The sequence below is a fragment of the Carcharodon carcharias genome, chromosome 8 (genome assembly GCF_017639515.1).
Source record: "Carcharodon carcharias isolate sCarCar2 chromosome 8, sCarCar2.pri, whole genome shotgun sequence".
NCBI classification, from domain to species: Eukaryota; Metazoa; Chordata; class Chondrichthyes; order Lamniformes; family Lamnidae; genus Carcharodon; species Carcharodon carcharias.
In genome coordinates this window covers 64,111,362-64,127,766 of record NC_054474.1, presented here as the reverse complement: position 1 = coordinate 64,127,766, position 16,405 = coordinate 64,111,362, and the positions used below count along the sequence as shown (strand labels likewise).

The 16,405-nt window shown below is 42.4% G+C and overlaps 1 protein-coding gene across 1 annotated transcript in view; it reads left to right on the top strand.

The window, feature by feature from the left end:
• Positions 1 to 16,043, top strand: part of pde6a (phosphodiesterase 6A, cGMP-specific, rod, alpha) — a 78,778-nt gene extending 62,735 nt beyond the window's left edge. The window contains exons 19-22 of the mRNA XM_041193610.1: positions 2,804 to 2,878; positions 3,086 to 3,169; positions 13,874 to 14,030; positions 15,746 to 16,043. Of these exons, the coding sequence (XP_041049544.1) occupies positions 2,804 to 2,878; positions 3,086 to 3,169; positions 13,874 to 14,030; positions 15,746 to 15,804 (375 nt within the window). The 3' untranslated portion in view covers positions 15,805 to 16,043. The remainder of the gene's footprint in view (positions 1 to 2,803; positions 2,879 to 3,085; positions 3,170 to 13,873; positions 14,031 to 15,745) is intronic.
• Positions 16,044 to 16,405: the final 362 nt, after the last annotated feature.

Genomic DNA, 16,405 nt, shown 5'->3' with positions numbered 1-16,405 from the left:
TCATTTAGGCTTGATTCTCTTTTCAGGTTCATACAATAGGATAAAATTAATACTCAGTTAGAAAGTCATGGATTGCAGGAGAACAGTCAGCATGGATTTGCAAAAGGCAAATTATGTCTGATAAATTTAATAGTTTCTAAAAGCATTTTCCACTCACAAGCTCATCTTCCTCATGGCGGTTATGCACTGCATTCAGAACATGTATCCTGTCCTCTTTGTCAGGTACTACACCAGCAGAATGAAGGGAAAAAAGGCAGGGGAGAACATTATGGCCAGGATGTTTCAGTCAGCGTGTGGGGGTGGGCCCGACACGCTGGCATGTAACATGACGTGCGATGCTGTTGGGCATGCACTGTCTTGTAATGTTTTGTTTGTTACCGTTGGCAGGCAGGCGAAAAGGCCAAGTAGCCTTTTTCAGGAAACCTCATCCATGATCGGGATGAGGTTTTCTAAAGCATTAAATAAAAAGTTTTTCTGAAAAATAAAAACATGCCCCATCTCATGTGACAGAGTGACATGAAGGAACATGTTTCATTAAATTTTTATTGCATTCATTTATCTTTTTCAAAAGTGCTTCAATCTCCCTGAGGCAGCCAAGTGCCTCAGGGAGATTAAAGTGCTCTTTCGTGCATGTGCGCGAAAGACTGCTGGACCTGATTCTCCCTCCTCCCCCCGCCTGCACAGGTAGAGCTCAGCACTACCGCTCACGTATTACACTGGGTGGGCCTTAATTGGCCTGCCTGCATAAAATGGTGGCGACCCCGCCCAATCTCACTGAGCCCGCCAACATGGGAAAAATTCAGGCTTATATATAAAAAAGAAAAATGGAGGAGATTGTATAATTAAAAGCAATGTGCAAAATTCAGCCAATGTATAAAATTCAGAAAAAGGGCCCAGCCAGGAAGTAGAGGCAGAAAGCACAGGAGAAATATTTGTTATTCCTGTTCTTCTCTGAAAAGCATGACAAGCAAATAACCTCCCATGGAAAGTTTCCCAATCAGAAAAGCCACAGGGTGCAATACGTAAGCCTGGATTTTGACTCCCAGGTCAGGAGTGCAGAATTCCATCTCCGCAAACCTGACCCGAGAGAAAGTGCCCTGGAAGTTGGAATTTTCATTCTGGAGTGGCGGGGTTCTCTGGAAGTCAGGCTGGGAAACCCTAGAATGAGTACAGAGGCTGCCAGGTGTGGAGGTGAGCTGGGTGGAAGGCCTGCCTCTGTACCCCGGCATTGTGCTGAAGTTTTTTTTAAAAAAAGCTCTCACCGTCAAACCCTCAAGCACTCCCCACGTCCCAACCATGCAAACCCTTTCACTTCACTCACCCCTGACCTCTCATATGCTCCATGCCATCTCATGTTCCCCCTATCCACCACACCTATGACCCCTCATACACTCCATGCCAACCTTTGCCCTTTTGCCCAACCCCCTGGCTCTTTATAGTACCATGCCAACTTAGTGCCAACTCATGTCCACCACCCTTTACCCTTACACCTACCATGCCAACTTGCCCAGTATCCACCATTGGCAGACCTCAGGGGCCACACTGAGATGAAATAAAATGAGGTTCTAAGTGTCCATTGTAGACTTTATTTTAAAAAAAAACTTTCATTTATAAAAATCCAATCACTACACTTACATCCCTTCAACAATATAATCCCTTATGAGAACATAATTTCATTGAAGTGCACAATCCCTTATAAAAATAAGCATTGGAATTCATAGCCCCATGCCAAAGAATCTATAACCACTTGGATCTGTCAGTCAAACTGTGAAATGGAAGGCACCTTGGAAGGTTCTGAAATCAATTATGCAGCATTAATCCAATAATAGTAGACCTCAGGCTTATGTCAACAGAGTGAAAAAGCAAGCAATGATTTTTACAAAAAACACTCCAGGCATTTTTTCAAAGATTTAAAGGATAGTTGTAAATGGCTTAACAGTTTGATAGCTGCCTTTTGATGCTTCCAATGAGCTTGACAGTTAATGAGTATGCATTTTTACACCTACTTTTAATAACCCTAAAGAGCACCTGACCTCTCGCAAAGGGCACCTGACCTCCCCCAATGGTATCCTGGGACTATATCTAAAGGGGTACCCTATCTCTCCAAAAGGCCATCTCATTGCTCCAAAGGACTCCACAAATTTAGACCTGCTCCTATCAGGTCTAATCAGCACACATTATGTTTCACACACCTGGGTCACCAAAATTAGAATTTACTGGAGGAAGCTGCTTATTTATATGAGCAGCTGCCTCCATTGAAATGCGCATACGCAAGTCTCAACCCAGGCCCATTCCTGCGTAAGTGGTAGGTGCCATGACTGTGGGTAGGATTTTCGGATTTTAACTTTTCTTCGCTTTTCACAATGTTGGAGAAGCTGTCCAGCGTTACAAAAATCTAAGCTTTAGACTCTGGATTTCCATCACACTATCCTCATTATCCTAAAACCATAAAGACAAATCCACCCAACATGATCCACTACGCCAAATGCACTTTAATTAATGTTTGTTAAAGTGCTGGGGACATGTTTCTCACTCCCAATATTTGCCACACCTCCATGGTAATCATCAACTAGTATGACCAGACACTTCCTAGGAATGACTGGATGAAGTCAACTGCTGTCCCCGTGACCCCATGATGGCAATAATAGCCAACTATTAAATAGATGAACTGAACAACATTTCTTACACATCAAGATGCTTTACAATTATGAGAAGCCCTATATTCCTACATTAAAACTGATGGCAGCCAATTCCGTGCTGTTACACTGTGTCCCAGAACTGACATTTTCTCTTTCCATTCAAGGTAGCTCTTTCTGTAGCAGCCGAATTCTGGGAACAAGGTGATTTAGAACGAACTGTATTAGAACAGCAACCTATTGTAAGTACTGATACAATGACTTAATGCAAAATGATCGAATAATATCTTGAACCTTTTTGTTGCAAGGTATTTAACAGGTTGTAATTCAATAATTAACTTGAAAAACTTAAGAGCAATGAGAGACAAATGTCAGAATGAACACATTTTGAACTGAATGGTGTTTCTGGTTACGTAAAATATTACATAGTCTCTTCGTGACTCCTTTAGCCCATGATGGACAGAAACAAGGCTGCTGAACTTCCAAAACTTCAAGTTGGCTTCATTGACTTTGTCTGCACATTTGTATACAAGGTAAGAATATAGGCAGTAAAATATTTAAGGATTTCTTTAAATATTATTATGGAAATGTTATTTAAAACATGCAAATTTATTTTATAAGTAAGTGTGAAAATGCCCTCCAAACAAAAGGTTTTGAGACCTATTTCCCTTATCTACCAGACCCAAATATGTTCAATTAAGCTCCATATTAATGAAAAAAACATTCATGTTTAAAATGAATGCGTGGTTAAAATATAACTTCTATATACAGAGGGTTGTGATTATGTGGAATAGTCTACTTAAGAAGGCAGTAGAAATGAAGGAAAGTATAAATTACAGAAGGATGATGGATATTTTTTGTTGGAAAGGCAAAATGTGTGAGAAATAGTTTGAGAAGTAGTGTGAGCCATTCAAATCCAGTGTGATGCAATGGAAATGGTCTTTTCCAGTCCTGTACAGTCTACAAACATTTACAGGGACTTGGAGGATAGGGGAAGAAAGAAGGATAGTTAAAGATGTCCAGTGATGCATTATGATAACATTATGATCTCCTGAGGCAGGGTTATTTGCTATAGGGAGTTAGAGGAATTTCCCAGTTTTTCTTGAACTTGACCATAAGTGCTTTGTTTTCCATGTATTTGTTTTGCAAGGAGTTAACGTTACTAGTGACTGGGCATCATGATGTACATTATGCACCTTTTAACAGATAGCATGATAGTAATTGGGCTGATAGGGCAGGATCTTTAGGTCAGTGAGCGGGCCGCGTCCCCCGTTCGCCGACGGGTAAAATAATGCGGGATGATGTCGGTTGGAACTCCCGACATCACCCCGTGTCATTTCCATTTTCATGTCGACGGGGTCACAGCCGAATCAGCTGTGCACCCACTAACCTGTCAACAGCCTATTGAGGCCATTGACAAAGTCATTAACTTCATTAATGGACCTACCCATCCAACCTTAGGGTAGGCGGGCATGTTGGGAGCCCGGGCGGGCTTCAGAAAAAGCATGAAACCTCATCCACGGGTGGGATGAGGTTTCATGAGGGTTTTTTAAAATTTAATAAATGTTTGATTTAAAGTGATGGACATGTCCCAACTCATGTGACAGTGACACATGAAGGGACATGTCAGGGTAATTTTTTTTTTGTACCTTTACCATTTTTACCTTTGGAACCGATCTCCCTGAGGCATCATTTAGCCTCAGGGAGAAGAGTGCACCGCCTGCACAGGGAGCGCATAGTGCTTCCTGACAGATGTCATGCTGGGCGGGCCTTAATTAGCCCACCCACGTAAAATGGCGGCACACCTCCAATTGGGGGCACTGATTGGAGGCACGCCTGCCCGCACCCACTCCTGCACTTCCTCCCCCAAGTGGGGGGGGAAATTCTTCCCATAGTCTTTTCTGACTCGTTTTGTGCACATGCATGTCTTTTTTGATCAATCTGTGTTTTTGTGTTTTACGATTATCTTACTAGTTGATTATCTAGATTGACGTTTACAAGTATACAGCCCAAACTACCCTGCAGCTGCGTTCTAGTGCAGTAAACAGTTAAGCACACCATTATAAGAATTGAAATTCTATTTAGGTTGAATATTAGAATCAATTTTTCAGGATCAGGAATGTTGCAAATCCTGTGAAGTTTAATGGAACACAGTCAAAGGCAGTTTTTTATGTCACCCAAGGAAATCTTTCTGGCTGGAAAATCCAAAATGGCACATTTGGAGATGATTACTCTTTCACTAGTAGACTGGAAAATATTTTCTCTAAAGGATTAAACATTTTACATAACCTTTCTGGATAGAATACTTTGTGACAGTACTTCCCCTCCAAATAAATAGGTCATTGCAATCCGTACTGACGCATAAGTCTAATTGTTGTAACCGATACATTGGTCCTGTTTCGGATAATATGAATCTCTAAATGATACAGTGTAAATTAAATTACAAGCATTTTTTGCAATGCAATACCCTGAAGATGGGAAGTCAGAGAGCCAGCACATATGGATAATCCTGGACATAAGCTTAGGATTAATCAGCTTGTTCCAGTTGCATGTAAGGTTCTGCTGACTGAGTGGAGGATTTACAGAACTTATAGCTTGCCAATATTGTGATAATTTCAAAATTGTTTCTAGGGATGCCATAAGGCGTAGGAGCAGAAGTAGGCCATTCGACCCATCGACCCATCGAATCCTCCATTCAATGATATCATGGCTGATCTGATAATCCTCAGCTCCATTTTCCTGCCTTTTCCTTATAACCCTTAATCCCCTTACTGACTAAAAACCTGTCTATCTCAGCCTTGAATATTCTTAACGACCCAGCCTCTACAGCTCTCTGTAGTAAAGAATTCCACAGATTCACTACCCTCTGAGAAAAGAAATTCCTCCTCATCTCTGTTTTAAATGGGCAACCCCTTACTCTGAGATTATGCCCTCTAGTCCTAGGTTCTCCCACAAGGGGAAGCAACCTTTCAGCATCAATCCTATCAAATCCCCAAGAATTTTATATGTTTCAATAAGGTTGCCTCTCACTCTTCTAAACACCAATGAGTACAGGACCAACCTATTCAACCTCTCCTCATAAGAAAATCCTTCCATACCCGGGATCAACCTTGTGAACCTTCTCTGGACTGCCTCCAATGCCAGTATATCTTTCCTTAGATAAGACGACCAAAACTGTTCACAGTATTGCGGGTGTGGTCTAACTAGTGCCTTGTATAGTATTAGCAAGACTTCCCTATTTTTATACTCCATTCCCTTTGAAATAAAGGCCAACATTCCATTTCCCTTCCCTATTACCTGCTGAACTTGTATGTTAGCTTTTTGTGATTCAAGCATGAGGACTCCCAAACCCCTCTGTGCTGTAGCTTTCTACAGTTTTTCTCCACTTGAATAATATTCAACTCCTCTATTCTTCTTGTCAAAGTGCATAACCTCACATTTCCCCACGTTAAATTCCATCTGCCACGTCTTTGCCCACTCGCTTAACCTGTCTATATCCCTCTGTAGATTCTTTGTGCCATCCTCACCACTTGTCTTCCTTCCCTATTTTTGTGTCATCCACAAACTTAGCAATAATACAATCACTTCTCTCATCCAAGTAATTAATATATATTTTGAATAATTGTGGCCCCAGCATTGATCCCGGTGGTACTCCACTAGTTACAGTTTGCCATCCTGAAAATGCCTCCTGTATCCCAACTCTCTGTCTTCTATTAATAAGCCAATCCTCTATCCATGCTAATATACTACCTCCAACACCATGGGCTCTTATCTTATTAAGCAGTCTTATGTGTGGTACCTTATCGAAAGCCTTTAGGAGATCCAAATAGATTACATTTACTGGTACCCCTTTATCTATCCTGCTTGTTACCTCCTCAAAGAATCCTAATAAATTTGTCAGGCATGATTTCCCCTTCATGAAGCCATTCTGACTCTGCTTGATTAGGTTATGCATTTCTAAATGCTCTGCTATTACATCCTTTATAATAGACTCCAACATTTTCCCAATGACAGATGTTAAGCTAACAGGCCTTTAGTTACCTGTTTTTTGTCTCCCTCCCTTTTTGAATAAGGGAGTTTGCATTGACAGTTTTCCAACCCTCTGGGACTTTTCCAGAATCTAAGGATTTTTGGAAGATTACTACCAGTGCATCTATTACCTCTGTTGCTTCTTTCTTTAATGTCCTAGGATGCAAACCATCAGGTCCAGGGGACTTATAGGCCTTTAGTCCCATTAGTTTCCTGAGTACTTTTTCTCTCATGATAGTTATTGTATTTATTTCCTCCCTGCCTTTTGCCCCTTGATTATTTAGTACTTTTGGGATGCTATTAGTGTCTTCTACCATGAAGACTGATGCAAAGTATTTATTCAACTCTTCTGCCATTTCCTGATTCTCCATTATTATTTCCCCAGCCTTGTTCTCCAAGGGGCCTATGTTCACTTTTCTCTTCCTTTCTATATATTTGCTGTGTTTTCCCGTATGAAAGAAGTTGAAGAATACACAAACTAGTCTGCATCTCTTAAATGGAAATGATTTGTCTGTTTATGCTACAGATCTCCCTGAAGCCAAGTGCTGCCTCAGGGAAATCGGCACTGGTTTGAAAATTTCAGTAAAAAAGGGGAAAACAATTACTGACATGTCTAGTCATGTGCCACTGTCACATGAGCTGGGACATGTGAATTTCTTTCATTTAAACATTTTATAAAAATTTTAATAACCTCATGAAACCTCATCCAGCCTTCAGGTTGGACGGGCAGACCCATTAATCATGTTAATTACTTTATTAATGGCCTTAATAGGCCTTTGACAGTGGCTGCATGCCCGCCGAACTGAAAATCTAAATGACGCGGGGTGACATCAGGACGCACGCCTGACCTCACCCCACTCGCCGAACAGAAGATTCTGCCCGATATCTTTAAAAGACAGAGGGCTGCATTGTATGTGCCCCTGGCAGACACATTTCCGGCAAGGGGTGCCCCCGGGGTGGGTGGGTGCCCCACCACCTTCCCACCCAGCCCTGAGCTCACCCCCATAATACGGGGGTTGGGCAGATGCTGAAATCAGCAGCCCACACGCCATATTCAAATAGGTAATCAAGGGTCAATTGTTACCAAGCCAAATGACCCTGATAATATACTGCCTATGCCATAAAACATTTGGCGTCGGAAGCCAGACAGGAGCAGGCAGCCCAACCTTTTGTTAAAAGGGAGCCTACAAAGGGCGGGAAGGAAGGGAGCTGTCAATAATTTGTGGCTGTCCTTTGTGGATCAGGCCAGCCCTCTCGAAGATCAACCATCCCCCATTCTCCCTAGCCACACCCCCCACCCCAGCCTTAAGCCACCCCACCATCCTTGATCAGCTGAAACCCTCCCTGCCCAAGACACTGGACTTACCAACTTTAAGGAGCCCCAGGCCTTTTCCATCTTCTTCTTGCAGTCCCAGCACCACTCTTGGCTCTTGGTGTTGCTGGGACTGATGGAGCTGCCTGCCAGTTGGATTGGCCGGCTGCTCCAGAGGACAGGAATTCCCCCCCAGTGAGAGATGGAAGTCCCACTTTGGCCTTGCTAAGCCCACCAGCAACATGTCATGGCTGTGGGGCAGGCTGGTGTGGAACCGGTTAGCTCCTCGTCATGTTTCTGGAAGTTCACCCCCACCAACCACCCACCCCCCCAATGTTTATTCAGCCCAGAGGAACAAAAAAGGAAAGGGAAAGTCTTTTTTAGCTTGCATCATGTTAGTTTCAACCAATTTAAATACACTCAAAAGTGCATAGTGAGTACCTGCATGACTTCCAATGTGCACCTCAACAGTAACAAGCTCAAAGAAATCAAAAGCTGTCAGTTCCACCAACCAAGTAATGTGTTTTTTGGGAGTGTCTTTCCTGTTGGCAAGATTCCAGCAGGCGGATGTTTATTTACAATATATGTTAATGACTTAGTTGAGAGAAGTGAAAGTACTATCGTCAGGTTTGCGGATGACACAAAAATAGGTAGGAAGGCAAGTGGTGAGGATGACACAAGGAGTCTGCAAAGGGATATAGACAGGTTAAGTGAGTGGGCAAAAACTTGGAAGATGGAATATAATGTGGGAAAATGTGAGGTTATGCACTGGCAGGAAAAATAGAGGAGCTGAATATTATTTAAATGCAGAAGGACTGCAGAAAGCTGCAGCACAGGAATTTGAGAGTCCTTGTGCATGAATCACAAAAAGCTAACATACAAGTTCAACAGGTAATAGGGAAGACAAATGGAATGTTGGCCTTTATTTCAAAGGGATTGGAGCATATAAAAATAAGGAAGTCTTGCTAAAATGATACAAGGCTCTAGTTAGATCACATCTACAATGCTGTGAGCAATTTTGGTTCCTTTATCTAAGGAAAGATATACTGGCATTGGAGGCAGTCCAGAGAAAGTTCATTAGATTGATCCTGGGTATGGAGGGCTTTTCTTATGAGGAGAGGTTGAGTAGGTTGAGCCTGTATTCATTGGAGTTTAGAAGAATGAGAGGCGATCTTATTGAAACATACAAGATTCTTCGGGGGCTTTACAGGGTAGATGCTGAGAGGTTGTTTCCCCTTGTGGGAGAGGCTAGGACCAGAGGGCATAATCTCAGAGTAAGGGGGCACCCACTTAAAACAGATGAGGAGGAATTTCTTGTCAGGGTAGTCATTCTGTGGAATTCTTTACCACAGAGGGCTGTAGAGTATCGGTCATTAAGTATATTCAAGACTGAGATAGACAGGTTTTTAATCAGTAAGGGTATCAAGGGCTATGGAGAAAAGGCAGGAAAGTGGAGTTGAGGATTATCAGATCAGACATGATCTCATTGAATGGTGGAGCAGACTCGATGGGCTGAATGGCCTTCTTCTGCTCCTATGCCTTATAGTCTTATGGATGTGTAGATCTCCTCCTTCTTACTAGAATATTGTAATAACATTGGCTATGTCCATTATAATAGCCCAGTGCACCACCTGGTGTAAAAGTAATAGAGATGTTTCTCATTTTAGAAATCTCACTATCCTCAGCTAGAAATGTTGGGCTATTGCTAAAAAATTAAGAAACTTTTCTCAAGGTCATTTGCCCATTATTGTCACCCTCAAGTAGAATTAAGAAAAATAAGCATTGCATGATATTATCACTAGTGTTTCTGCCCCACGCAGAAGCCTCCTTCGTTTAACCTCTTCACCATGCGCTTTTTATTCCAATCTTCCTCATGTGTTTATTTAGCTTCCCCTTAATTTATCTATGCTATATGCCTCAACTAATTAATGTGGTAGAGAGTAAAAGGTTTCTCTTGAATTCCCTTTTGGATTATTAGGGCAGAGTTTTAACTGCCAAGTTGGTGAGGCAGGGGCAGGGGGTGGAGTTAAGACATAAAAAAGTGGCGATGAGTCACGACCTGATTGATCCCACCCACTTCTCAGCTTAACCCAGGCAGGTTTGAGATGAATGGGAAACTCCCATGGGGCTTTTGAGCATTTAACTACAATGTTTAAATACCCACCTAACTAAAGATTTAATGGGGCATTCTGAATTTAAGAGCCAGCTTTCCCGAGCTGTGTGGGACTCAGCAAGGTCAACCATGCAAGAACTCAGCACGGCAAGCTTCTTCAGTGAAACTGGCAGGTTGGGAAGTCTTCAAAGAATGAAACTGAATAATTGCAGCTGCACCTAGGTGAGCGGCTGCTGTTCATAGCACTTCATCTCAGAGTGCTTTCACTGCTTGACAGGCAATTTCTAACTTTTTGGAAGTCAGTTCACCTGTCTTGAAATTCACTTACCTTGATCTTCACCTTTTTTATTCATTCATGGGATATGGGCTTCTGAGCGTGCCTCTATTGGCCATCCCTAGTTGCCTTTGAGAAGGTGGTAGTGAGCTGCCATCTTGAATCACTACAGCCAATGTGGTATACATACACTCATAGTCCTGTTAGGGAGGGCGTTCCAGGATTTTGACCCAGCAACAGTGAAGGAACGATGATATAATTCCAAGTCAGGGTGGTGAGCGACTTGGAGGGGAACTTGCAGACGGTGGTGTTCCTATCCATCTGCTTCCCTTGTCCCTCTAGATGATAGTGGTCATGTGTCTGGAAGGTGCTGTCTATGGAGAGCCTTGGTGAATTCTTGCAGTGCATCTTGTTGATGGTACACACAGTTGCTACTATGTGTCAGTGGTGGAGAAAGTGAATGTTGTGGATGTGGTGCCAATCAAGTGGGCTGCTTTGTCCTGGATGATGTCAAGCATCTTGAGTGTTTTGGGAGCTGCACTCATCCAGGGAAGTGAATTGTGCACTCCGGAATTGTGCTTTGTAGATAGTGGACAGGCTTTGGAGAGTCAGGAAGTGAGTTACTCGTTGTATGATTCCTAGCCTCTGACCTGTTCTTGTAGCCTGTTATGACTGATGCAATTGCTAAAGTGGAGCTATTTAAATCCCAGAGGGAAACTTTAAACAACTGTCATGACCTATAATTTTAAGTATTGTGTTAGAGATGCAACTCTAATTTCAGGAATCAAACCACCAGTTCTCAAGATTTTACATTAAACTAAATGAAACATTTTATTAATTAACACAGCTTAAAATATATATTCACATGGCTACAAATGACTACAATCATAACTTTTAACAAATTCCCAAACTAATCTCCATTAAGGCAACAGCAACCCATAGACTTAACCAAACACCAGGCAAAGCATTTTCACCTTACAAATTCAAAATGAGGTTCTTTTCACTTTGGTTCCTTGCAGACAAAGTGGTAGGCTTACAGGCTTTGATCTTACATTGCCTCTGCTCTGCACACCCAAAAACTACTGAAGTTATACCTATCATCACTGATTGAATGCAAGTTCTCATTGCCTCACCAAGCTCTTTGAACTCCATCTTTTAACAATGAAACACCTTTCATAGTACCAATTTTATTAGTAATATAAACATATTGCTTGGTCGTTGCTAGATAGATGTCCATTTTCACCCTACTTCTTGAATGCTCTATTCAAAAAATGTGAATGCACACTATCTCTCTTACATATTAAAACTAGTACATATCAAAACACCCAGACTAGCTGGCTTTAATCCAATTAATACACACCCACAGACTAAACCTCTATTTTAAAAGAAAAATATTTTCCAAAATATTATATACATTAATAGCTTCATGACATAGCCCCAGTATCTATATGGTTAGTCCAGTTCAGATTTTGGTCAATATTAACTCCCAGGATGTTGATAGTGGGGGATTCAGTGATGGTAATGCCATTGGAAATCAAGGGGCGATGGTTGGATTCTCTCTTGTTGGAAGTGGTCATTGCTTGACACTTGTGTGGGGCGAATGTTACGTGCCACTTGTCAGCCCAAGCCTGGATATTGGCCAGGTCTTGCTGCATTTGGACATGGACTGCTTCAGTATCTGAGTAGTCGCAAATGGTGCAGAACATTGCGTAATCACAAGCGAACATCCCCACTTCTGATCTTATGATAGGAAGGTCATTGATGAAGCAGCTGAAGGTGATTAGGCTGAGGACTCTACCCTGAGGAACTCGTGCTGTAATGTCCTGGAGCTGAGATGATTGACCTCCAACAACCACAACCATTTTCCTTTGTGCTAGGCATGACTCCATCTAGTGGAGAGTTTTCCCCCTGACCCCGATTGGTTCCAGTTTCCCTAGGTTGCTTGATGCCACACTCATTCAAATGTGGCCTTGATGTAAAGGACTGTCACTCTCCCACCTTGGGAGTTCAGCTCTTTTGTCCATGTTTGAACCAAAGCTGTAATGAGGTCGGGAGCTGAGTGGCCCTGGTGGAACCCAAACAAGGCATCAGTGAGTAAGTTATTGCTAAGCAAGTGCTGCTTGATAGCACTGTAGATGACCCCTTCCATTACTTTACTGACAATCGAGAGTAGACTGATGGGCCGTAATTGGCCGGGTTGGAGTTGTCCTGCTTTTTGTGTACGGGATATACCTGGGCAATTTTCCACATAGCCGGGTAGATGCCAGTGTTGTAGCCATACTGGAACAGCTTGGCTGGGGGCGTGGCGAGTTCTGGAGCACAAGTCTTCAGTACTATTGCAGGAATGTTGTCGGGGCCCATAGCCTTTTCAGTATCCAGTGCCTTCAGCCATTTCCTGATATCACAAGGCATGAATTGAATTGGCTGAAGGCTGGCATCTGTGATGCTGGGTGCTCTGGAGGAGGCCGAGGTGGATCATCCACTCGGCACTTCTGGCTGAACATTGTAGCAAATGCTTCAGCCTTATCTTTTGCATTGATATACTGGGCTTCCCCATCATTGAGGATGGGGATATTTGTTGAGCCAACTCCTCCCTGCTGTCAGCCTTCACTGCAGCATGGGTGCAGTTTATGCAGCTCTACTTTTGACCTCTGAGAATCAAGGCGAGGAGTAACACCAACAGCAGCAGCACCAGAAACAGATCAGCACCAGCCACCTCCTGCTCTCCACATGCCACTTGACAGGACAGAAGAAATGGACATGGCGATCCAGCTTGAAGGAGGCGAGACCCCAATCTGAGATCTACAGTCAGAGAACGAGCTCTCTCAACATGTCTGAGCTCAGGCTTTTGCAGCAGGCCATTGCTGACATCTGCAGCCTCCTAGAACAATACTTCCTTCCCAATGGACCAAATAGGCATAGATTGCCAATGGCCGATGTTTGTCATGGGAGGTCCCTGCTACCTTTCTCTGCCTCTCCAGGAGTTTTGCAATCTCTTCTCCAGTAAGGAGAAAATGAAAGCTGTGAATGTGAGAAATGGATTGTGTACAGAGATGGAAGGAACAAAATTTGGAGAGGGTGACTGAGACATGGGTGTAAGATGGTGCAAAGATGAAGGTGACTGTAAAGAGTCCAAGATGCATGTTGGTAGGAAGGGTAAAGAGGGCATGTACTGCTTGGAAGACAAGTGTTTAAATGGGGTAGAGGAACAAGGGGATCACAGGTGCACAAATCACAAAAGTAGCTTGCAGGTTAATAGGCCATAAACAAAGCACTGGAATTGATTTTAAATATTAAAAAGCTGACAATTTATGTTAAACTTATATACAACCTTGGTTAGATCCTGCATGGAGTATTGTTAATAGCTCTGGTCTCCAAATCATAAAACAAATACAGTGACCTCATTTCCTTTCCTGCCTGCACGTACCACATCACGCTTATCTATATTGAGAACATTTGATTGTTGTGAATATGCATTTGCACTAATAACAATACTGCTGTTATATCAGGAATTCACCAGGTTTCATCCTGAAATTCAGCCTATGCTCAGTGGTATACTCAACAACAGAACGGAGTGGAAAGCACTGGCTGATGAACATGAGGCAAAAGTGAAAGCCATCGAAGAAGAGAAACAACGAAAGGAAGAAGAACTTGCAGCAAAACAAGGTTAGACATCGGATGCCAAATGAGTTAGATGAAATAGGAAGAGGTTTGTGTGCAGCACAAACACTGGCATAGACCATTGGTTCAAGTTACCCAGACCACTGGTTCAAGATTCCCATTTCTATGCTGTAAATTCTATGTAAAATAAATCAGTACAGATACAAGCCAGTGCATCTTGAAAACCCTTAAATTAGACAAGTAGGGATGGATTTCCCACAGAGCTGTATCAGATAGCTGGTCAGCAGCTTATGGTCAGAATCCTAGTGCACTGAAGCCACCCGCTAGCTGCTGCAATATCAGATGGTCTATTTGGCCTTTGGGTCAGCAGAAGATTGGCTTCCAACATGGGTTGGGGGAGAAGATGATTCTACAGGAAGAAAGGAAGAAAATTAGAGCTGTCCAGACTGGAATTCTTGGGCCAGGAGGAGGATTCTCAAAAAAAGTACAGGGGCTCACCCTGTCTTTGCTGAACAGCCACCTAATCCTGGTCAGATCATGTGCTGTAGCTCTTTTAAAGTCAACCAATTAAACAAAATTAACAAAATGAGGGATAAAGTAAACACAGTAAGTTAGGTAAGCTGTAAAACCAAAGACAAAGTTTAATGAAAACTTACAAACATCAAATCAAAATGTGATAAAGCACCCCAGACCCCCTGGTGCCCACCAGGCACGGAAGGTCTCGACGGTGCCAACAGACACCACGTGCTCCCTCTCCAGGGACACCCGGCTGTGAACGTAGCCGCGGAAGAAGGCCAAACATTCGGATGGGATGACCCCCTTGATCACCGCTGCCTGGACCTGCTAATGGCTAACTTGGCCAAGCCCAAAAGCAGGTTCACAATGAGGTCCTCCTCCTTCCCATCCCCGCTCATGTGCTGTAACTCTTTTGGAGTTAAAACAATTAAACTAAATTAACAAAATAAAGGATAAATCAAGCACAGCCCCTAAGTCAGGTCAGCTGTAAAACTAAGGACAAAGTTTAAAGGAAACTTACAAACTTTAAACTAAAATGTGATCAAAGGGGTCAATAAAACACCCCAGTCCCCGCGGTGCCCACCGAGCACGGAAGGCCTTGAGAGTGCCAGCAGAAACCGCGTGCTCCCTCTCCAGGGACACCCGGCCACAAACGTAGCCGCGGAAGAGGGACAAATAATCGGGCAGGACTCCCTCGTCGATCGCCCGCTGCCTGGACCTGTTAATGGCCAACTTGGCCAGGCCCAGGAGCAGGTTCATGAGGAGGTCCACCTCCTTCCCAGCTCCCCTCATGTGCTATACATGCACAGGCCAGAAGAGTCCATAAATGGCAATCAGATCCTATTGACAACATTGGACCCTAATTTCCATTTTAAACAGGCCTACTGCTTATCTTAGAAGAGTAGTATGGATACCGAGCAGTAGGCCCCTGATGAATTATTGTGCAGCCATTCTACATCATTGTTCACCATTTTTGGGGTGTAACTACTGCATATCTGCCATGTGAAGCCACTCAAAATTCATCCTATAATATGTTAAAGGTATGAGTAAATTGAAAATAAGAAACAAATATTCAGATTCTTTAAGCTGCTGCCAAGAGCTGATGTACCTACACATAAATTATATTTGTGCTTGCAGTAAGTTTTAAACTATAAGTTAAATATTATAAGACTATTGATCTAATTTTATCATAATCAAACCGGACTTCATTTATTGTGCAATTTTTTCTCTTTTTCAAATTGCAGCTAATGTTGAATCACAAAAGGCACAAGGTTCTCAGTCTAAGACATGTTCTCTCTTGTAAACTACAGCAAGAAGAAATCAATAACAATTTTTGGAATCTTCATCAGCACTATAATACAGACATATAGAGAAAAATAGTCAACTTTTCAAAATTAATTACATCCTTAAAATTGAGTTCAAAAATAGCAAGCATGGCAGTTAAAGTAAAACCTTTAAACTTCCTTAGTTACAAGAGCCTCATGTTATATATTAGAAAAATGGATTTAGAAATATCAGGTGAAGAATTGTGAAGAATTTATTATTTTACCTTATGAATTATTGTATAAAAATAAATATGAGATACAGAAAATAAAAATCTGTTTTAGAAATGGACAAAGAAATTATTTTCGACCTTATACTGAGGGGGTTAGTTTATGCAACAATGTGTGAGATGAATTTGGAGTGTCAGTCTGTAGATGCATTGATACATTCAGTGTTTGATTAGCCCTGGCATTACTGTGTTCACAAATGAGACCAAAGATTCATTCTTACTGTTTATGACCTTGATTGAAAGGGTATCTTACTCCAGGTAAGACTTTAAGTTATTGCTGCAGTGAAATATTTGGAATTATCACCATAGACGTGAAAGGTGTAAATAGTACTGAGCGGTTTTCTGCCCAACA